This window comes from Pristiophorus japonicus, chromosome 14, assembly GCF_044704955.1.
Source record: "Pristiophorus japonicus isolate sPriJap1 chromosome 14, sPriJap1.hap1, whole genome shotgun sequence".
NCBI lineage: Eukaryota > Metazoa > Chordata > Chondrichthyes > Pristiophoridae > Pristiophorus > Pristiophorus japonicus.
The window spans coordinates 13,310,667-13,335,276 of NC_091990.1; the positions used below are offsets into that span (position 1 = coordinate 13,310,667).

Sequence of the window (24,610 nt, forward strand, 5' to 3'; positions counted from 1 at the left end):
ATTAGGTGTGGAGAACAATGACCTTACCCGATCACTCGTGGGCAGCATCAGTGCAGTGGGTGAAGAGGTAACGGTACTGACGGGAGAAATAGCAGTAGTGACATGGGAAATGAGGGAGGGAATGTCCGAGGGAATGCAAGTGACGGCACAGGCCGTCAGGGAGGGGATGCAAGTGACAGCACAGGCCCTCATGGAGGTAGCTGCTGCAATAAGGGCACACAGCCCGGCCAATCAAATGACACCTCCATGAAGAAGTGAACATTCACCGAGATGTGGATGAGAGATGGTTGCAGCCTTTTTTTGCTGCTTTTGTTCTTGTTCTTGATGTAACTGTAGTAACTTTTTTCAAATTGAAATTGTTTTGTAACTTGTGTAACTTTACAAGTTTATAAGTGATCTTAGGGTTTTTAAGTGATCTTATAGTATAAATATTCTCACATTTTGTAACTTATTTAATTTTGCACCTAAAAAGTGATCTTAAGAGTGTAAGATTTTTCACATTGAAATTGTTATAAACTTGTAAAGTTACAAAAGTTACAAAATAATTTCAATGTGAAAAATCTTACATTCTTAAGATCACAAACTTCAAGATCGTACCAGCGGCGTAAAGACGAAATGTCTATACAGGCAAACTGCCTTCTGTGGGGTAATCGGGTAGTGGTCCCCAAGAAGGGCAAGGACATTTTCATCAGTGATCTCCACAGTGCTCACCCAGGCATTGTAATGATGAAAGTGATAGCCAGATTCCACATGTGGTGGCTCGGTATCGATGCAGACTTAGAGACCTGCGTACACAAATGTAACACATGCTTGCAGTTAAGCAAGCACCCAGGGAGGCGCCACTAAGTTTATGGTCTTGGCCCTCCAAACCGTGGTCCAGGGTCCAGGTCGACTACGCAGGCCGGTTTTTGGGTAAAATATTCCTAATGGTTGTAGATGCGTACTCCAAATGGATTGTGTTGTGTATGGAGAAAGAGTCAGACTGAATACTATGAGCTCAAAGTAAAGTGTGACCGTAGTCTTTTATTGCAGGTCACCAGAGTGCCTCTCAAACCTGTGAAGCCTCCTTAAATACCTGTGCTCCCAAGGGATTATGGGATCCCTTGGGACTCCCGGGGATGAGCCCTCTGGTGGCTGTACAGAGTAAATACAAGTCCACATATGTAACAGATTGAATATGAGATAATGTCGGCAAGCACGTCCGCTGCCACACTGAAAGCTTGTGCACCATTCCATCATAGGAGACCTTTACAATAGCACTGCTGATTACGGGAATCAGTTCCTTTGTGTAAGTTCTCAGTTTAGTGCGAATGGGGGTCAGGACTGGCCATGAGGTCTTGCTGCACCACAATTTATCGAAAGTCTTTTTGCTCATAATGGACTGGCTCGCGCCTGTGTCCAGCTCCATTGACACCGGGAGTCCATTTAATTCAACCTTCAGCAATATCGGGGGACACTTTGTGGTAAATGTGTGCACCCCATATACCTCTGCCTCCTTGGTCTGAGGCTCTGGTTCGTCGTGATCCGCCGTGGATCTGTCCTCCTCTGCAACATGGTGGTTTGCAGGATTAGCAGGGTTTGCAGCTCGCCTGCACATATGTTGGAGGTGTCCCATTGTTCCACAGCCCTTGCAAACGTACCCTTTGAAGCGGCATGAATGGAAACGATGATCACCCCCGCAGCACCAACAAGGCATTAATGGCCTTGCATTCATCACCCTTGATGGTGAACTCAGACATCTGTGGACGTGCAGCTGCAGGCACGTGGGGCCTGCCCTGTACATTGCGATTTGAAAACATCACTTTGTTCACAGTACTTGTAGCAGCACTCGTGTGCTGAGAGATTTGCTTAGTATTGTCACTGGTGTCAATGAACGCCTGGGCTATCGCTATGGCTTTACTCAAGGTTAGGGTCTCTACAGTCAAAAGTTTGCGAAGTATCACTTCATGGCCAATGCTGAGTACGAAGAAGTCCCTGAGCATGTGCTCCAAATAGCCTTCAAATTCGCAATGTCTTGCAAGGCGTCTCAGTTTGGCGACATAGCTTGCCACTTCCTGGCCTTCAGACCTTTTGTAGGTGTAGAACCAGTACCTCGCCATCAGAACGCTTTCCTTCGAGTTCAGATGCTGCCGGACCAGTGCGCACAAATCATCTTACGATTTCTCTGTGGGTTTCGCTGGATCAAGCAGAGTTTTCATGAGGCCATATGTTGGTGCCCCGCAGACAGTGAGGAGAATCGCCCTTCATTTGGCAGCGTTCGCTTCTCCTTCCAGCTCGAGTCACTCCACAAAGGTTTCCCAATCACCTCCCTCCGAAAATTTCTCCAGGATGCCCACTGTTCTCTGCATCGTTGGGTTCGTCATCTGTATCTTGTCACCAGTTGTTATGTATGAATAAAGAGTCTGACCAGATACTGTGAGCTCAAAGTAAAGTGTGACCGTAGTCTTTTATTGCAGGTCTCCAGAGTGCCTCTCCAGCCTGTGAGGCCTCCTTAAGTACCTGTGCTCCCAAGGGATTGTGGGATCCCTTGGGACTCCAGGGAGTGAGCCCTCTGGTGGCTATACAAGGTATTTACAGGTTTACATATATAACATTTATATATTCCATAAACACAGGTGTTAAGAACATAAAAAATAGGAGCAGGAGTAGGCCATTTGGCCCTTCAAGACTGCTCCATCATTTAATATCACTGCTGATCTTCTACCTCTACTCCAACTTTCTGCACTATCCCCATATTCCTTCATTCCCTTAATACAAAAATCTATCAATCTCTCTCTTGAATATACTCAACGACTGAGCATCCACAAGCCTCTTGGGTAGAGAATTAAAAAGACGCATAACCCTTTGATTCAATCCTAAATGGCGTTTCTATTTTTCCTACCAAAGTGGATAACTTCCACATTTCTCCACATTATATTCCATCTGCGATGTTCTTGCCCACTCACATAACCTGTCCATATCCCTTTGCAGCTTCTTTGCATCCTCATCACAACTTACTTTCCCACATAGCTTTGTATCGTCAGCAAACATGGATACATTATACTCCCTCATCGAAGTCACTGTAAACAGCTGAGGCCCAAGCACTGATCCTTGCGGTACCCCACTAGTTAAGGTCTACCAACCTGAAAAGGGCCCATTTATTCCTACTCTATGTTTTTTGTCCGTTAACCAATCCTCAATCCATGCTAATATATTACCCCCAATCCCACTAGCGCTAAATGTGTGTAATAACCTCTTGTGGTAACTTATCGAATGCTTTCTAAAAATCCAAATACATTATATCTGCTGGTTCACCCTTATCTACCCTGCTAGTTACAACCTCAAAAAACTCTATTCAATTTGTCAAACACAATTTCCTTTTCAGAAATCCGTGTTGACTCTGCCCAATCATATTATGATTTTCCAAGTGCCCTGTAACTACGTCCGTAATAATAGATTCTAGCATTTTCCCTACTAATGATGTCAGGCGAACTGGTCCATAGTTCCCCATTTTTCTCTCGCCCTCCTTTCTTAAATAGTGGGGTTACATTTGCTACTTTCTAATCCGCGGGGACTGATCTAGAATCTAGGAGATTCTGGAAGATCAAAACCAATGCACCCACGATCTCTGTAGCCACCTCTTTTAAAATCTTTGGATGTAGGCCATCAGGTTCAGGGGATTTGTACTGTTGTACTGAGGACCGCAGGCTAAATCATTTCAAAAAAGGGGTAACCAAAGAACTGAAAATTACTCATCCCTTAGCCTTGCATCCAGAGCAAGGGAACTGCTCGAGGACTTTAGCTTTCTTATAGACATTCTCCTAATGTGAAGTCAGGTAAGTCTTGCTGGGATGCTGATCTTTAGGATCACAAGACAGTTGGAAAAGTATGAAACAAGGAAAGACCATTTGGCTCAGCAGGCCCATTCGTCCCAACAGACCATGTAGACTTCATACCATCACGGGCTCTTGAAAACAAAAAAGCAAAATTTCTCTCCAACTTAAAAAAAAATCTGAATTTTTGAGCAGTGGAGTGAGCCTCTGGTTTAGTGGTAGCATTCCCATCTGAGTCAGGGGTTCAGTATTTGAACCCTGCTCCAGTTCTGGAGAGTGGAGCGCTGGCTCTGAATCTTGGGCTTACATCCAGCGGGATACTCTCATCCGGTGGGTGTGGGTGGCCCCTTCTCATCGTATGGGTGGTGGGCGCCCATAAAACCCTCCTGTCCTATAGGAGTAACCACCCTATGGAGTGGTATAAAAATGGTTACGGTCATAGAAGGCACATTTATGTGGCAGGCTGTCAGACTGCAAATCCTTCCACTACTTCACACTATTCTCCAAAGGAAGAGTGTGACGATATGAAAACATCCGCAACAGAAACTCACCACATTGAGTCACCATGCTTTTAGACTCTGAGCTCACCGACAGTGAACAGGCCAGCTCCAATACTACAATGGCGGCTGTGACTTGACCAGCCCAGGAATGAGCTGGAGCTATGTGACCCCTAGATTACACACTACAGCTGGGTACACTATATACTTGGCATTGCTGCAAAGATGTATTTCCTGTATTTTCCTTTCCCCCTTCAAGGATCATAAATGTAATTGAGATTGTGTTTGAATCTAGTTCCTAATGGGAGCAACACCTTTCATTATTTGCATTAACTGTAAGTAACTAATCATCTGCAATTGGAGGCCAAAGGATAGCTGATGTGGAAAATGTTATGCTGGTGAATGAAAGATTACAGCACAGAATGTGGCCATTGAGTTTGAGCTGAAGTCCTTTTCCCTGTAATCTTTAATCTTTAGATTATCTTCTATAATGTTCTTTTTCAAATATTGATCCAATTTTCTTTTAAACAATGTTAGAGTGTCTGCCTCATTATCCACTGTTGGCAAAGCATTCTATGTTCCAATAATCTGCTGTGTGAAAAAAGTATCTTCTAAGTGTTGGGGTTGTTCGGTTGATGGTTCAATACTGGGGCAGTGTGATATTCAGAACGTTTCAATCTAATCTAGGTAATTCTGTAAAGACAACACAGAAGGGATTCATTGTTCACAAAATTTGAAAAACTCAAACCTAAAGCATTCCAGTTTGAAAAAATATAAAACACAACTGTTGAAAATTCATAAGTATTAATCACAAAGATTGAACAGCGAGAGTGACAAAAGAATGAAATGGAACAGTAATCTTGTCCATTCAAAAAGGATAAAGTACCTGAATAGTTTAGTGGGAGGTCAAATTTGCATTCATTGTCCATATTTTCACAGACAACTTTCTGGAGCTCGATGTGTATTATTTTAATGAGCTCTCCAGTTGACAAGCAGCATTCATTTCCCGATATTTCATAGACTGATCCTGTGGGAAATAAAAAGCACAAAGAAAAATCAGCGATGCTTAAGTATGTAAGTTAGAAACATTTCAGTACGTGGGGCTTGGCAATGGAGATTTGCCCCAAACAGTAGGTTGCTGTTTTTGTGTTAGCAAAGCACAAAGTGAAAACTAGACTCAAATTGCAGTCTAAGGCAAGGATTCTCAACCAGAGTCCACGGCCCCCGAAGATTTCTGTGAGAAGATTTCAAGGAGGCCACCGCCTGCTGAGCGGCAGTTAGCGCCATTCCATCATGTGACCCGACCCGGCAATTAATTTACAAAGTTCAACATTAAAACTAAACTGCTGACAATATTGATACCTTTTCACTGTTTAGATCCAATAATAAAATGTTATTTTATGACAGCGTGATGTTCGATTTATCACCGTTCACCACCTACAGCCCCGCCCGCCTCGTACCTTTGGATGGCGTGAGCCGACCGTTTGTGTTTGAATTATTGGCGCGTGCGGGGATAGAAATTTCCAGAGCGAGGGAGAGGGAGAAGGCTCAGTGTACTGGGGACCAAGGGAGGGCACTGGGTATTGGGGAGAGGGATATACCAAGAGAGGACTCTGGGTAATGGGGACACAGATAGGGCTCCGGCTATTGGGGGAAGAGAGAGGGCTCCGGCTATTGCGGACAGAGAGAGAGAGAGGGCTCTGTGTATTGGGGACAGAGAGAGAGAGAGGACTCTGGGTATTGGGGACAGAGAGAGAGAGAGGGTTCTGGGTATTGGGGACAGAGAGAGAGAGGGTTCTGGGTATTGGGGACAGAGAGCGAGAGAGGGCTCTGGGTATTGGGGACAGAGAGAGAGAGGGCTCTGGGTATTGGGGACAGAGAGAGAGAGAGAGAGGGTTCTGGGTATTGGGGACAGAGAGAGAGAGAGAGGGCTCTGGGTATTGGGGACTGAGAGAGAGAGAGGGTTCTGGGTATTGGGGACAGAGAGAGAGAGAGGGCTCTGGGTATTGGGGACAGAGAGAGAGAGAGGGCTCTGGGTATTGGGGACAGAGAGAGAGAGAGGGCTCTGGATATTGGGGACAGAGAGAGAGAGAGGGCTCCGGGTATTAGGGACAGAGAGAGCAAGGGCTCTGTGTATTAGGGACAGAGAGAGAGAGAGGGCTCCGGGTATTAGGGACAGAGAGAGCAAGGGCTCTGTGTATTGGGGACAGAGAGAGAGAGAGGGCTCCGGGTATTGGGGACAGACAGACAGAGAGAGAGAGAGAGAGAGGGCTCCGATTATTGGGGACAGAGAGAGAGAGAGAGCTCCGGGTATTGGGGACAGAGAGAGAGGGCTCCGGTTATTGAGGACAGGGAGAGAGAGAGTGGGCTCCGGTTATTGGGGAGAGAGAGAGAGAGAGAGAGAGCGAGCTCAGGGTATTAGGGACAGACAGACAGAGAGAGAGAGCGAGAGAGAGGGCTCCGGTTATTGGGGACAGAGAGAGGGTTCTGAGTATTGGAGAGAGGGCTCAGGTGGAAATTGTAGTAAAAATAGTTATTCAAAAACAAACGAAAGGGAATAGGCACTACATGTAGATGGAAAACTAAAGGATGTTTAAGTAATTAAACCAGGCAAGAGAACTAAGAAACGAGTGAAAAAAACATTAGAGCCAAAGGACAGGCTAGGGTGTGTGGTTCAAATAAGCGTTCTTTATACAAACGGAGTATAAGGAATAAATTGAATTAAATGCAGGCACGAATTCAAATTGGAGGTTATGACATGGTAGCCATTACTGAGACATAGCTACAAGACGGTCAGGACTAGGAACGAAATATACCAGGTTATAAGGTCTACAGGAAAGATAGGGAAACTGGCAGAGGGGAAGAAGTAGCCTTAGTGATTAAGAATGAAAGCACTTCAATGATAAGAGAGGAATTAAAGAGAGGTAAGCAGGCAGTGGAGACTTTATAGTTTGAATTAAGAAATAGGAAAGGTTTAAGACTGTAGTGGGAGGTGTGTATAGGCCCCCTGGTAGCAGCTGTGAAGTGCTGGATTGTATAACTGCAGGGATTAGTAAAGGCAGAATGGTTGGTTTTAATGGATGATTTTAACTTTCATATAGATTGGGAAAAGCAGACTAGCACCTGAATTTTTTGAGTCCGGGATAGTTTTCTACAACAAGGGGGCATGCCATCTTAGATTTAGTAATGAGTAATGAGCCAGATTTAGTGAACAGTCCAACTGCGTGAACATTTATCCAACAGCGATCATAACATGGTCGAGTTCAACATAGCGTTTGAAAGGGAAAAATGCTAAACATCTACTAAGATTTTAGATTTGGGTAAGGCTAACTTCAACGGAATGAGACAGACTGTCTACAGTAAACTGGGCAAATCTGTTAATGAGTAAAATGACAGTGGGAGATGTTTAAAAAATAATTTAAGATGATACAGAACAAGTTTATACCCTTGAAGGGCAAAGACTAAGGCATACAAAAATGGAAAATATAGCCCAGATCCTGGTGAATGGGAAAGATACAAAGAACAGCAAAAGGTCACAAAACAGATAGTAAAAGCTACAGAAAAGGGAATATGAAAATAAATTTGCAAGGGATATCAAGATCAACACAAAAAGTTGCTACAATTATATTAGGAAAAAGAGGGTAGGAAGGAGCAGTGTTGACCCGTTAGAAACTGAAAGCGATAATATTATCAATGGCAGACATGTTGAATAATTATTTCGCGTTAGTATTTACAGTGGAGGAAGAGGAAAGCATGCCAGAAAACCCAAAGAAACTAATATTGAATCAGGGACAGGGACTCAATAAAATGAATGTAAGCAAAATAGCAGTAACGAAGAAAATAATGGCTCTAAAGAGTGACAAACCCCCAGGACCAGATGGTTTCCATCAAAGGAAGTAGGTGAGCACATTGCAGATGCCCTAACTATAATCTTCCAAAGTTCTCTCAGTTCAGGTACTGTTCCTTTAGATTGGAAAGTTTCAGTTGATCAGAGAGCCAGCATGGATTTGTGAAGGGTAGGTCATGCCTGACAAATCTGATTGAATGTTTTGAGGCGGTGACTAAAATAGTGGACAGGGGAATGTCTATGGATGTGATATGGACATCCAGATGGCATTTAATAAAGTCCCACATAAGAGACTGTTAACTAAGGTAGAAGCCCACGAAATTTAGGGGAAATTATTGACCCGGATAGTAAATTGGCTGAGCAGCAGGAGACAGGGATAATGGGTAGGTACTCAAATTGGCAGGAGGTGATTAGTGGTGTCCCGCAGGGATCTGTGTTGGGCCTCAACTAGTCACAATATTTATAAACGACCTAGATGATGGCATAGAAAGTGATATATCCAAATTTGCCGATGGCACAAAAATAGGTGGCATTGCAGGCAGTGTAGGTGGAAGCATTAAATTACAAAGGGATATCGACAGATTAAGTGAATGGGCAAAACTATGGCAAATGGATACCATTGTAGGCAAATGTGAGGTCATTCGCTTTGGACCTAAAAAGGATAGAACAGGGTACTTTCTACATGGTGAAAGGGTAAAAACAGTGGAGGTCCAAAGAGACTTGGCGGTCCAGGTACATAGATCATTAAAATGTCCTGAACAGGTACGGAGAATAATCGTAAAGGCTAATGGAATGTTGGCTTTTATATGTAGAGGACTAGAAGGGGGTAGAAGTTATGCTGCAGCTATACAAAACCCTGGTTAGACCACACCTGGAGTACTGTGAGCAATTCTGAGCACCACACCTTCAGAAGGATATATTGGCCTTGGTAGGTTTACCAGGATAATACCTGGACTTAAGGGGTTAAGTTACGAGGAGTGATTACACAAATTAGGGTTGTATTCCCTAGAATTTAGACGGTTAAGGGATGATCTGATCAAAGTTTTCAAGATATTAAGGGGATAAATAAATAGCTAGGGAGAAACTATTTCCATTGGTCAGGGATTCTAGGACTCGGAGGGATAGTCTAAAAATTAGAGCCAGATCTCTCAGGCGTGAAATTAGGAAACACTTCTACACACAAAAGGTGGTAGAAGTTTGGAACTCTCTTCCGCAAACGGAAATTGATGCTAGATCAATTGTTAATTTTAAATCAGAGATTGATAACTTTCTGTTAACCAAAGGTATTAAGGGACATGGGCCAAAGACGACTATATGCAGTTAGATTGCAGATCAGCCATGATCTCATTGAATAGTGGAACAGGCTTGAGGGAATGAATGGCCTAGGCACTCCTGTTCCTATGCCCCTACAGAAAGAGATGGTTCTGGATGTTGGGGACACACGGAGAAGGGGTTTTGCATTTCGGGGCCGGTCAGTGGGCTCCGGGTGTCAGGGACGGTGAGTGGGCTCCGGGTGTTGGGCATCAGCGAGGGGTCCGGGTGTCAGGAACAGCGAGGGCTCCAGGTATTGAGGACAGCACAAAACAAAATACCAAGCCGGGATGAACATTGACCATGACATGCGTGTATGCTTGTTGAAGATTCCCACACGTCTCGATAGAATTATTACTCAGCACCTGCAACAGGTTTCACATTAAGTAAGTAAACCAAAAATAATAATAAATATAAATTACAAACAGAAAATGCTGGAAATACTCAGCATGTTCGGCAGCATCTGTGGAAAGAGAAACTGGCATTTCCAGCATTTTCTACTTTCATTTCTGATTTCCAGCATTTGTAGTGTTTTGCTTTTGGAATAATAAATATATATGTTTAATTGTATAGCTAATTTTTATACAGAAAAAATACTTGTGTTGTGTTAGAGATCCATGGAATTTTTGTAACACAGTGGGGGGGCCTCAGAAGCAAAATGGTTGAGAACCCCTGCTCTAAGGGGTTCATTTAGACTTTGGGTGATATTGGATCCGCCGCCCCTTGTACATCACTTCTGATTTTCATTTCCATTGACGTCAATCGAAATCACCCAAAGTTAAAACTACTTCCTAAGATTCTAAACTAGAAGCTTTCCTGTATCTGTGCATTTGTGACCTTTTTAATCATCTTGAAGGTTTCTTTATTGAAGGGCCTTTTACCGAAACTGTTTCTCAAAATCTCTTCCAAATTTGTCAAATATGCAATGAAATATTTGACATCAAGTGATCAGGATAGTCACAGTTCTCCATTCTCACTGAATACATCTGCTGGGTGAGTCAAAGGACATCAATCGGTAGGAGAGTTTAAATTCTGCAAAATACATAAGAACATAAGAATTAGGAGCAGGAGTAGGCCATTCGGCCCCTGGAGCCTGCTCCACCATTCAATGAGATCATGGCTGATCTTCTAACACAACTCCTGCACCATCCCCATATCCCTTGATTCCTTTCATATCCAAAAATCTATCAATCTCTGTCTTGAATATACTCAAAGACTGAGCCTCCTCAGCCCTCTGGGGTAGAGAATTCCAAAGAGAATTCCAAAGATTCACTACCCTCTGAGTGAAAAAGATTCTCCTCATCTCAATCCTAAATGGCCGACCCCTTATTCTGAGACTGTGACCCCTTGGTTCTAGACTCCTTAGCCAGAGGAAACATCCTCCCTGCATCTACCCTGCTAAGCCCTGTAAGAATTTTATATGTTTCAATGAGATCATCTCTCATTCAACAAGAACAACAACTTTTATTTATATAGCGCCTTTAACATAATAAATTGTCCCAAGGCGCTTCACAGCAGAGTTACATGACAAAATAGATAAATTTGACACTGAGTCCCATAAGAAGAAATTACGGCAGATGACCAAAAGCGAGGTTAAAGAGGTAGGTTATAAGGAGCCTCTTAGATTGGAAAACTGCAAATGTAATGCCCCTATTTAAAAAAGGAGGAAGACAAAAAGCAGGACACTATAGACCAGTTAGCCTAACATCTGTGGTTGGGAAAATGTTGGCGTCAATTATTAAAGAAGCAGTAGCAGGACATTTGGAAAAGCATAATTTGGTCAGGCAGAGTCAGCATGGATTTATGGGCCCCAAGTTTCATCCGAGCTGGGCGCCTGTTTTTCGCGCCGAAAACTGCGCCTAAAAAAAAGTCCGATATTCTCGAGCTCCTTGGAGCGCAATGTCTGCTTGGCGCGGCGCGCTCTTCACAACAGGGGGCGGAGCCTAACACTCGCGCCAATTTTCTAAGTAGCAGGAGGCGGGTACAATTTAAATTAGCCTTCGTGGTGCCGGCAACCCTGCGCGTGCGCGTTGGAGCGTGCGCGCACGCGCAGTCTCACACAAACATTGGCACTCGGCCATTTTTTTAAATACTGCAGAAAAAATGAAGATTTGTTTCTTGGACCCCTACAAAGGCTTGTAATTTAATTTTTTTAAATATTTCTTTGTGTGAGGGAGTGCTTTTAGCAGCACTGCTGAATAAATCACCTGCTGAAATCAGTGAGTTCAGCTTTTCACTGCTAAACTTGCAGAACCGGTGCTGCATTGGTGCATGCAAATTAAGGACTGTGTGTTTGGAGAAATAAGAGTGCCAATTCAACTTTGCAATAATACGTGGTGTTGACAATGCAGCACCCATTCTGCAAATTTAAATATAAAACTGTCGATGTGGCTGTCTCTCCCTGTCCAAATGGCCTCAGTCCCCCTCACAGCTCGAAGGCTGCTGCTGTATCTTCGGCTGCCGTTGAGCCACTGACGCCGCCCCTAAAGCATGGCCGAATGGCCTCAAGCACCATAAAGAGCTGCGTGTGTCAGGTGTTGATTCTTCGGCTGCCGGCCAGCCACTGACGCCGCTGATATCCTATGGCCGAATGGCCTCACGTCCATCCGCTGCTGATTCTTTGGCTGCCGGCCAGCCACTGACGCCGCCCCTAAAGCGTGGCCGAATGGCCTCAAGAACCTTAATGAGTTGCGTGTGTCCTGCGTTGATTCTTCGACTGCCGGCCAGCCACTGAGGCCGCTGATATCTCATGGCCGAATGGCCTCGGGTCCGTCCGGTGCTGCTTCTTCACGGCCAGCCACGAAGAGAATGAAAGCCTGCCTCAAGCACTGCAGCTCAGCTCGAAGCTTGCTGCCGCTGCCGTCGAGACACTGACGCCACACCCCTGCCTGTCTCCAACATGAAAGGCCTGCCTGAAGCACAGCAGCTCGAAGGCTGATGCTATTTCACACAGGTAGGAACATGGTTTATTTAATCTTTTCTTTGCTTATAAGTTTTTATTCAGGTTGGATTTATTTGTACAATATTTGTATAAGTGTAACTAAGGATTGATTGTAGAATTTAATGACTTCCCTTCCCCCCCTCCTCCCCCCACCTCGTTCCCTACGCCTAATTTGTAACCTGCGCCTGATTTTCTAAAGTGTAGACAAGGTTTTTTCGAGCATACAAAAATCTTCACTTACTCCATTCTAAGTTAGTTTGGAGTAAGTTTTCACTCACGAAACTTTGAAATCAGGCGTAAGTGGCCGGACACGCCCCCTTTTGAAAAAAAAATTCTGTTCCAAAGTGAAACTGTTCTAACTGACTAGAACTGGAGCAAACTAAATGATGAGAATTCCGATTTCTAAGATATTCCGTTCTACACCAGTTGCTCCTAAAAATCAGGAGCAAATCATGTGGAAGCTTGGGGCCATGAAGGGGAAGTCATGTTTGACAAATTTGCTGGAATTCTTTGAGGATGTAATGAACAGTGTGGATAAAGGGGAACCAGTGGATCTAGTATATTTGGACTTCCAGAAGACATTTGACAGGGTGCCACAAAAGGTTACTGCACAAAATAAAAGTTCATGGGGTTAGGGGTAATATATTAGCATGGATAGAGGATTGGCTAACTAACAGAAAACAGAGAGTCGGGATAAATGGTTCATTCTCGGATTGGCAATCAGTAACTAGTGGTGTGCTATAGGGATTAGTACTGGGACCCCAACTATTTACAATCTATATTAATGACTTGGAAGAAGTGTAACGTAGCCAAGTTTGCTGGTGATACAAAGATGGGAGGAAAAGCAATGTGTGAGGAGGACTCACAAAATCTGCAAAAGGACATAGGCTAAGTGAGTGGGCAAAAATTTGGCAGATGGAGTATAATGTTGGAAAGTGTGAGGTTATGCACTTTGGCAGAAAAAAACAAAGAGCAAGTTATTATTTAAATGGAGAAAAATTGCAAAGTGCTGCAGTACAGCGGAACCTGGGGTACTTGTGAATGAAACAAAAAAGGTTAGTATGCAGGTGCATCATCATCATCATAGGCAGTCCCTCGGAATCGAGGAAGACTTGATTCCACTCTTAAAATGAGTCCTTAGGTGGCTGAACAGTCCAATATGAGAGTTACAGTCCCTGTCACAGGTGGGACAGATAGTCGTTGAGGGTAATGGAGGGTGGGACAGATTTGCCGCACGCTCTTTCCGCTGCCTGCACTTGATTTCTGCATGCTCTCAGCGATGAGACTCGAGGTGCTCAGCGCCCTCCTGGATGCACTTCCTTGACTTAGGGCGGTCTTTGGCCAGGGACTCCGATGTGTTGGTGGGGATGATGCACTTCATCAGGGAAGCTTTGAGGATGTCCTTGTACCGTTTCCTCTGCCCACCTTTGGTTCGTTTGCCGTGAAGGAGTTCCGAGTAGAGCACTTGCTTTGGGAGTCTCGTGCCTGGCATGTGGATGTTGATAAATTTATTCAATTTATCATCAACATCCCCAGCATTGAAGCACTGACCACACTTGATCAGCTCCGCTGGGCAGACCACTTGCAGGTACAGCAAGTGAGCAGGAAGGCCAATGGAATCTTGGCCTTTATTGCAAACGGGATGGAGTATAAAAGTAGGGAAGTTTTGCTACAGTTATACAGGGTATTGGTGAGGCCACACCTGGAGTACTGCGTACAGTTTTGGTTTCCATATTTACGAAAGGATATACTTGCTTTGGAGGCAGTTCAGAGAAGGTTCACTAGGTTGATTCCGAAGATGAGGGGGTTGACTTGTGAGGAAAGGTTGAGGAGGTTGGGCCTCTACTCATTGGAATTCAGAAGAATGAGAGGTGATCTTATCGAAATGTATAAGATTATGAGGGGGCTTGACAAGGTGAATTCAGAAAGGATGTTTCCACTGATAGGGGAGACTAGAACTAGAGAGCATAATCTTAGAATAAGGGGCCGCCCATTTAAAACTGAGATGAGGAGGAATTTCTTCTCTCAGAGGGTTGTGAATCTGTGGAATTTGCTGCCTCAGAGTTATGGAAGCTGGGACATTGAATAAATTTAAGACAGAGATAAACAGTTTCTTAACCGATAAGGGAATAAGGGGTTATGGGGAGCGGGCAGGGAAGTGGACCTGAGTCTATGATCGGATCAGCCATGATCGCATTAAATGGCAGAGCAGGCTCGAAGGGCCGTATGGCCTACTCCTGCTCCTATTTCTTATGTTCTTATTAAAGGAAGAAAGATAGGTAGAGAAGCGGAGAGGTTTAGGGAGGAAGTTCCAGAGTTTAGGGCCCAAACAGCTGAAGGCATGGCCACCAATGGTTGAGCAGTTATAATGAGGGATGCTCAAGGGGGCAACATTTGAGGAGCGCAGACATCTTTTGGGGCTGTGAGGCTGAAAAAGATTATAGAGATAGGGAGGGGCAAGGCCATGGAGAGATTTGTAAACCAGGATGAGAATTTGAAATCGAGGCATTGCTTAACCGGGAGCCAATGTAGGTCAGAAAGCACAGGGGTGATGTGTGATTGTGACTTGTTTCGAGTTAGGACATGTGCTGCCGAGTTTTGGATGACCTCAAGTTTACGTAATGTAGAATGTGGGAGGCCAGCCAGGAATGAGTTGGAGTGGTCAAGTCTAGAGGTAACAAAGGGATAGATGAGGGTTTCAGCAATAGAATTCCTGAGGCAGGGTCGGAGGCGGGCAATGTTACGGAGGTGGAAAAATGCGGTTTTGATTATGTCGCGGATTTGTGGCCGGAAACTCAATTCAGTGTCAAATATAACGCCTAGGTTGCGAACATTCTGGTTCAGCCTTAGACAGATGCTAGGGAGAGGGATGGAGTCAGTGGTTAGGGAACGCAGTTTGTGGCGGGGACGAAAGACAATGGCTTCGGTCTTCCCAGTATTTAATTGGAGAAAATTTCTGCTCATCCAGTACTGGATGTCGGATAAGCAGTCTGACAATTTAGAGACCATTTAGGAGGGGTCGAGAGCAGTGGTGGAGAGGTAGAGCTGGGTGTCGTCAGCGGACATGTGGAAACTGACTTCTAAACTCTAGCGAATATAGGCCTAGTCTACTCAATCTCTCCTCATAGGACATTTCCCCCATCCCAGGAATCAGTCTGGTGAACCTTCGTTGCACTCCCTCATTGGCAAGTATATCCTTCCTCGGGTAAGGAACCCAAAACTGTACACAACACTGCAGGTGCGGTCTCACCAGGGCCCTATATAATTGCAGTAAGACATCTTTACTCTTATACTCAAATCCTCTTGTAATAAAGGCCAACAGACCATTCGCTTTCTTAATTGCTTTGCTGCACCTGCATGTTAACTTTCAGTGATTCGTGTACAAGGACACCCAGGTCCTCTGCACACCAACATTTCCCAATCTCTCATCATTTAAAAAATACTCTGCTTTTCTATTTTTCCTACCAAAATGAATAACTTCATATTTCTCCACATTATATTCCACTTGCCATGTTCTTTCCCGTTCACTTAGCCTATCTATATCCTCTTGAAGTCTCTTTGCATCCTCCTCACAACTTACATTCCCACCTAGCTTTGTATCATCAGCAAACTTGGATATATTACATTTGGTTCCCTCATCCAAATCATTGATATAGATTGTGAATAGCTGAGGCCCAAGCACTGATCCTTGCGGCACCCACTAGTTACAGCCTGCCAACCCGAAAATGCCCCGTTTATTCCTACTCTCTGTTTTCTGTCTGTTAACCAATCCTCAATCCATGCAAGTATATTACCCCCAACCCCATGAGCCCTAATTTTGTTCAATAATCTCTTGTGTGGCATTTTATCGAATGCCTTCTGAAAATCCAAATACACCACATCCACAAGTTCCCCCTTATCTATTCTGCTAGTTACAACCTCAAAAAACTCTGATTTGTCAAACACGATTCCCCTTTCATAAATCCATGTTGACTCTGCCCAATCCTGTTATTATTTTCTAAGTGTCCTGTTACCACATCCATAATAATAGATTATAGCATTTTCCCTACTACTGATGTCAGACTAACTGGCCTGTAGTGTTCCCTGTGTTCTCTCTCCTTTCTTAAATAGCAGGGTTACATTTGTTACCTTCCAATCTGCTGGAACCATTCTAGAATCTATGGAATTTTGGAAGATGACAACCAATGCATCCGCTATTTCTATAGCCACGTCTTTCTAAACCCTAGGATGTAGGCCATCAGGTCCAGGGGATTTATTGGCTTCATTGGGTTTAACCTTTGTTTAACTGTGGAGCAGTTTCATCTATCTGGGCAGGCTCTTCGTGCATGGGTTGCTAACACGTACATTTGGTTTGTTGGCAGCCCTTCCTATTTCGACAGGTTTTTGCACACTAAATATATATTTTTTTGAAATTGGCCCAACTCCAAAAATGGACAGTGGATGCCAGAAGGAAGAAGAACTAATCTAAATAAAGAGTTCAACATTCTAATTTGTAAAATAAATATATACGGTTAGATTAGGTAGGGCCTTTATACATTCGAGTTTAGAAGAATGAGAGGAGATCTCATAGAAACATACAAGATTCTGACGGGACTGGACAGGTTGGATGCGGATAGATTCTTCCCGATCTTGGGGAAGTCCAGAACCAGGGGACACAGTCTTAAGATAAGGGGGTAGGCCATTTAGGACTGAGATGAGGAGAAACTTCTTCACTCAGAGAGTTGTTAACCTATGGAATTCCCTACCGCAGAGAATTGTTGATGCCAGTTCATTGGATATATTCAAGAGAGAGTTAGATGTGGCCCTTACCGCTAAGGGGATCGAGGGGTATGGAGAGAAAGCAGGAAAGGCGTACTGAGGGAATGATCAACCATGATCTAATTGAATGGTGATGCAGGCTCGAAGGGCCGAATGGCCTACACCTGCACCTATTTTCTATGTTTCTATGTTTCTAAAACACAAAATTTAAGTTCAAAAACAGGACAGAGGAAAGAATGGTTGAGAAAAGGACAGCAGGCAAGCAAAATAAAATGTTTATGATTTTAATTAGTGATTTTAAGCTTTAACCTTTGTGGTTTAGGGCTGATGTGGCATAGTAAAGCTCATGCTGCCATTTAACTAGCTGAAAATTTTGAAAGCTGACCAGCCCAATGAAACACCCAATTCCAATGATCAATTTCTGGATGGGTTAGTAATGAATTAAATAGTAATCAGTTTCACATAAATCAAAGAGTTGCTGTCTCATTCCACTCCACAGAAAAAGGAACTTGTGGGTGATTTTCCTAGTTCCCTAGCACCACGTCCAAATGTGAGTTGGCTGTGATCATCTGACTCAGCGCAGGACAGGGGTCAAACCTGGGAACATATCGATAACATATTGCATTAGGATACTTGCAACAATGTTGGGGGGGTAATATGGTTAGAAGGGGCAAAGGTTCAGATTGAGCCCTTACTCATAGTATCAACTCCCATCCTGAATCAAGTAGCTTAATAGCTCGGGGGTTTATCCAGAAAGCTCCTGGTTCAATCCCTGATCTGTGCTGAGCTAGCTGATTCAGCCAGGGCAACAGTAGTGACTCTTCAAGGGGAAAATCACCCAGAGCTCATGCTCCTGGTTGCTATCTGCCAGCTGCTACTTGAAGTGTGAACAGTATTAAAGGCTCAATTTTCTCCAGTTATCTGCGCCATTTCTTTGGTGTGTGCCGCTTTTTATGGCCTAAATTTAAATAAGTAAGTTTCCCCAAAGATTGTGCGCCAGCGTAACTCAGTTAGTAATGCTCTTTTTAGTTCTTTTTTGTGAGATAGGGGGCGTAACCTGATGTCCATGCCAGTTTTTCACATTTATGCAAGTTTGGCCAACTTACATTTTTCCTAGGATGGTGTATGTGACCAATCCCAAAAAACCTTCCGGGCACTTAAGAAAAACCAGCGCACATTAAAAAATCGGCGCAGAAAGACACCATTGTTTTTAGGCGAAGCTTTGGAGGGAGTCAAGAACACATTAAATATGCATCATGAAGCTTCATTTTTTCAAACTTAAAACGCAGAAAATGGAAGTCTAATGCAATTCTTTAATTTTAGATTTTTTTCCAAAGTGCCACGCCACCACTGAACATCTCCAAACTGGGCTCGAGGGTCGGAGCGTCGGCCGGCAGAATTGGACCCTCGCCGGACACAGGGGCTCGGGCTTGGCATCCAAAGGAGGCCCGGTGGGGGGGCGGGTGGTGGGTGTGGAAGCTGAACTGAAGGGATGAGAACCCTTACACACTATCAGAAGCGGCAAAAAAAGCCCATGGGGGGGGGGGGGGTTGTTTGCTGAGCTCCTGTGTCTGGGCGGGGGAGTGATTCTGCCGGCCGACCCTCGAGCCCGGTGAGGAGACGTTCGGTCGGTGATGGGGTGGTACTTTGAAAAAAATCTGAAATTAAAGAATTGCATTGGGCTTTGTTGCCCCAAATATCCTCATTTGAATGCCTAGCTTCCCATTCTAAGCATGCCTATTGTGCATGCGCAGACTTGGGTGTGGTCCATACTAGGGTGTCGACCTTGGAGAGAGAGAACAAAGAAGCTTGCCCTGCTGTTTTGAGCTTCTTGCAAAGGTACAATTTAATCACGGGGGCAATACTGACAATGCCATACCTCATGCAAGCCTTCTGCTTGATGGTGCTGCGGAAGAGACGATTGATTCGACGTCATCGCATGAGGAACCTCAGAGCACATAGGATGATGGGCAGGGGGCTATATCGAGACAGGCGTTCATACCTGCACCTGAGTGATGCAGACTGTGTTAGAAGGCTGCGTTTCCGCAAAGAAGTTGTAACTGAGATCTGTGAGTTAGTAAAAGCAAGCCTGCAACCTAGAAGCGTCAGGAGGACTGCTTTGTCAGTTGAAGTGAAGGTTACAGCTGCACTTCCATTCTATGCATTTGGATCATTCCAGGACACAACTGGGGATGTGTGCACCATTTCTCAACATACAACACATATCTGCATTCGGCAGGTGACTGCTGCACTATATGTCCGGAGGTATGATTACATAAAGTTCCCCATGACCGCCCAGGTAATGCGTGAAAGGGCTGTGGGCTTCTCCAGGATTGCTGGCTTCTCAAAGGTACAGGGCTGCATTGATTGTACCCACATCGCCTTGCGAGCATCTTTGGCGGATTCCGAGATGTACAGGAACAGAAAAGGCTTCCACTCCATTAATGTGCAGCGTGTGTGACGACATGCATCGCATCATGTCAGTTGATGCAAGATACCCTGGGAGTACCCACGATGCGTTCATCCTACACAAGAGTGCTATATCTACCATATTTCAGCAGCAGCCAGAAGGGCAGAGTTGGCTGCTGGGAGACAAAAGGTACAGTCTCGCCACCTGGCTCATGACGCCCCTACGTGTAACCTGGACAGAAGCTGACTGGGAATACAACATATGTCGCACATTGCGACGCGCAGCATAATAGAGAGGACCATTGGCATCTTAAAACAGTGTTTTCGATGCCTGGACCATTCCGGAGGCTACTTGCAATACTCCCCTAAGACTGTCGGTCAGTTCACTGTTGTGTGCTGCATGCTGCATAACTTAGCCATCATGAGGCAGCAGCAGCTAGTGGTAGAGGTGAGAGTGGCTGATGATGATGAGGAAGATGCAGATGACGAGTAGGAGGAGGACGAGGAAGCCATGCAAGTACCTGAACCCGGAGCACAATGGCAGAGGAGGGCAGGCCATCATGCTCCTTTAACGATTGCTCGAGCCTTGCGCCAGCAGCTCATCCATGAACGCTTTGCTGCCTGAAGGCTCAGCGGCACTATTCCAAATGGACTAAGTTTACTGTTTGGACCTGTTCCGTAATGTTGTGTTGTGTTAATGGAACAAATAATGGAAATGATTCTTTTTTACTTCAAAAAGTTGTGTTAATAATGGAACAAATAATGGAACAAATAATGGAAGTGATTGTTATAATTTAAAATATATTTTATTCAAAAGTTTAATACAAACGTGTTGTACTTAACTTTAAAGTTTGATACAATATTTTTATTAAAGTTTTCAGTTAAGATCACTTACAAACTCTAAGATCATTTAAAAACTTTTAAACTTGTAAATTTACATAACTTACACACAACTTTTAATTTGAGAACAGTAACAACAATAATAATAATAACAATAATAATAATAACAACAACAGCAGCAGCAAAGAAAGGCTGCACCCATCTCTGCTCCACCTTATTCTAAGACCGCCCGCTGCGCTTGGTCTTGTTGCCTCCACCCTTGCCCGCAGGCGGTGGCGCAGCATTTCTTGGGTTGGTACCAAGCTTATTCTTTCGAACATCTCGGGTAATGCGCACTTCTTGATGGGGGTTGGGGGGGGGGGGGGCGGGGGCAGGCGGCAATGTGGAAGTCCCGGCTTGGGCCTTTTCAGAGGCTGGTCTGGGGATTGGAGTGGGAGTGGCAGTTGATTCTGTCAATGGGCGCGGGGTCTGGGCGTGTTCCCTTACTGCAGCAGCTAACTTCGACATCCCCTCCCTCATTTCCTTTGGTGAAACTTTTATGTACCTCTGCAGGTGTCCAGCTCGTGCCATCTGGTCTCAATTACAGTAACCAGTGCCTCCACTTCATCCTGCAAGAAATTCTTGGTCCTTGAGCCGCGTTGCATATTGATGTGCAGCTCCGATTTTTCCAATGAGAATTAAAGTTCTCTCACAGAACTGGCTCTTTAAAAAATGGCCGAATGCAGACCGGGAGCTGTACTGGGCAAGCGTGTCGCGTCAAAAACGTCCTTTTTTTCCCACGCATGAGCAGAAGTGGGGGGGGGCCTCCTTTTTTTCAGCACAGACATTAGGCTCCATCCCCCGAAACTAAAGGACAGGCTGCGCAGCGCCAATTTCAAAAAATTGAACGGGGAAACTTGCTAGTTATTTTTTGGGGAGTAGTCGGGGCCAGAAAACCGGGCCTAACTCTTGCAATACTCAAAAAAAGGGCATTGGGGAAAATTGAGCCCTAGATGTGGCTGTGGTCATGAGCAGAAGGGAAAATGATTAGCCAACTAAGATGTACATTGCTCAGCAAAATATGACTACCGTCCTTTGCGTAAAAGTATAATCTGAGGTCAAATTACTTTTGTGGAAAACCTGACCATTAGTACTGAGAAATCAGCTGCTTGGTTTTAACCTGAGCAAATCTGGGATACGTAAAGTTGTTTTGGCAAAAACTGAAATGCAATCACAAAGTATGTACAGCACAGAAACAGGCCATTCGGCCCAACAGATCCATGCCTGTGTTTATGTTTCACACGAGCAACAGCCCAGCTTCATTCCCAATCTCTAGGAATTTAATAAGGTCTGTGTTATAACTGGCAGCCCTCAGAAAAAAAATCAATACAGCTAACAGTCATGTTTCTACTAAATGCTCTGTTGTAGCTAAGATCATAATCAAATATTAAAGGGTAATTTAATGGAGAGAGGAAGAGAGGGGCTATTATTTCCCAAATCACTATTTATTTAAAGAGTCTGACCTCCAGAATAGTATGCCGAAGAATATGCACATTTTCATGACTTCTCAAAATGCCTTCCAGCCAATGAATTCTTTTTGAATTGTAGTCACTTGTTATGTAGACAAATGCAGCAGGAAATTTGCACACAGTAAGATTCCAAAACAGCAGTGAGGTGAGTGACCAGTTACATCGTTTTTTTTTAATGTTGATTGGTGGGTAGGAGGTGGGCAGGACCCTAGTTGAACATCCCTGCTCTTCAAATAGTGCCTTGGGATCCTTTACGTTCACCTGAAGAGGTGCTCAGTTTAACATTCCATCTGAAAGACAGCACCTCCGACAATGCCATATTACCCCAGTACTATCCTGAAGAGCCAGCCTGGACTACAAATGGTCAAGTCTTATGGAGAACTTGAACCTATAACTTTCTGACTCAGATAGCTGACTATCATTAAACTACAAACAAAAATCATTCTAACAAAGCAACACTTAAATAAAGCTAGGGATGTAGAATTGCTGTATAAAATACCTCAGAATTAATAAGATTTATACACTCTAACACCTCTCCACATCATATGGACTTGCGTTTCTGTGCTGACTGAATCACTACACACAACTATGGTATTCCTCTATGAAATTGGGCAAATCCTTGCGTAGATCCACCATTCACTTCAATTTTCTTTCAGTATAATATCGATTATGTTGTGCATCTGTAAAGCATGCCCTCCCATGTTCTGCCACTAGGGAGCGCATCCCCTGACATCCCAAGGGATCCCAGCATCCCTTGGGAGCACTGTATATAAGCCGGCTCCTAAGGCCTGTTACTCACTCTGGAGTGGCTTATTAAAGACAGAGGTCACTGTTACTTTAACCTCCCTGTGTGCAGTCTCATCTGTGTTAGGAACACAACAACTGGCGACGAGTACACGAATCCAACGCAAAGATGCAGCAAACTGTGGGCATCCTGGAGAAGTTCTCGGAGGTTGAGGATGGAATCCTATGTCGAACAGTTAGACCAGTAATTTGTAGCAAACGAGTTGAACGGAGAAGGAAGCGCTGCAAAAAGGAGAGCGGTCCTCCTCACGGTCTGCGGGGCACCGACCTACAGCCTCATGAAGAATCTTCTGGCTCCGGTGAAACCCACAGATAAGTCTTATGAGGAGCTGTGTACACTGGTTCGGGGGCATCTTAACCTGAGGGAGAGTGTGCTGATGGCGAGATATCGGTTCTATACGTACCAGAGATCTGAAGGTCAAGAAGTGATGAGATACGTCGCCGAGCTAAGGCGACTTCCAGAACAATGTCTGGAGCAGATGCTCAGAGACTTTTTTGTACCGGGCATTGGCCACGAGACCATCCTACGAAAACCTTTGACTATAGAGACACTGACCCTCAGTAAGGCCATTGCGATAGCACAGGCGTTTATGTCCACCAGTGATAACACCAAATAAATCTCTCAGCACACAAGTGCTAGCAATGTTCATAAATTAACTGGAACTGTGTTTGCAAGCAGAAATGTACAGGGCAGAACCCATGAGTCTGCAACTGCCAGCAGGCCTCAGGTGACCCAGATGACTGAGTCCCCAACAAAGGATGAATGCAAGGCAATTCACACCTTGTTGGCGTTGTGGAGCTTCCATTTAGCCTATTCATGCTGCTTCAAAGGGAATGTTTGCAAGAGCTGTGGAACAATGGGGCACTTCCAACGAGCTTGCAAACATTCTTCCTCTGCAAAACCTGCTAACCACCACAGGGCAGAGGAAGATCGGTCCATGGTGGACCAAAGCAATTTCGAGCCTCAAAGAGAGGAGGCAGATGCTGAAGTACATGGGGTGCACACATTTTCGATGAAATGTCCATCTATAATGCTAAACGTAAAATTGAATGGCTTACCCGTAGCCATGGAACTGGACACTGGCGCTAGCCAATCCATCATGAGTAAAAAGATGTTTGCGAGACTGTGGTGCAACAAGGTACTCAGACCAGCCCTGAGCCCCATTCACACGAAACTGAGAACATACACCAAAGAGCTTATCACTGTCCTGGGCAGCGCCATGGTCAAGGTCACCTACGAGGGTACAGTGCATGAACTGCCACTCTGGATTGTCCCGGGCGATGGCCCCACACTGCTTGGAAGGAGCTGGCTGGGCAAAATCCGCTGGAACTGGGATGACATGTCAATGAGGCCTCATGTACCCAGGTTCTTAACAAATTTCCTTCCCTTTTTGAGCCAGGCATTGGAAACTTTTCCAGGGCGAAGGTGCGGATCCACTTGGTCCCATTCTGGGGAGAAAGATCGCGGCGGATGGCATTCGGCCCACAGCCTCTATCTTGGCGTCTATCAGGAACGCGCCCAGGCCACACAACGTCACGGAGCTGCAGTCGTTCCTGGGACTCCTCAACTATTTTGGTAACTTCCTACCAGGGTTAAGCACCCTATTAGAGCCCCTACATGTGTTATTGCGCAAAGGTGAGAACTGGGTATGGGAAAAAAAACAAGTAATTGCTTTTGAGAAAACCAGAAACATTTTATGCTCCAACAAGCTGCTTGCATTGTATAACCCGTGTAAAAGACTCGTGCTAGCATGTGATGCATCGTCGTATGGAGTCGGGTGTGCATCACAACAGGTTAACGTTGCGGGAAGTTGCAACCTGTCGCCTATGCGTCCAGGAGCTTGTCTAAGGCTGAGAGGGCCTACATCATGATTGAGAAAGAG

At 44.7% G+C, this 24,610-nt stretch overlaps 1 protein-coding gene across 1 annotated transcript in view; it reads right to left on the bottom strand.

Moving 5' to 3' along the window:
* Positions 1 to 24,610, bottom strand: part of themis2 (thymocyte selection associated family member 2) — a 106,499-nt gene that overhangs the window by 66,208 nt on the left and 15,681 nt on the right. Inside the window, exon 3 of the mRNA XM_070899974.1 lies at positions 5,196 to 5,336. Within this exon, the coding sequence (XP_070756075.1) occupies positions 5,196 to 5,336 (141 nt within the window). The remainder of the gene's footprint in view (positions 1 to 5,195; positions 5,337 to 24,610) is intronic.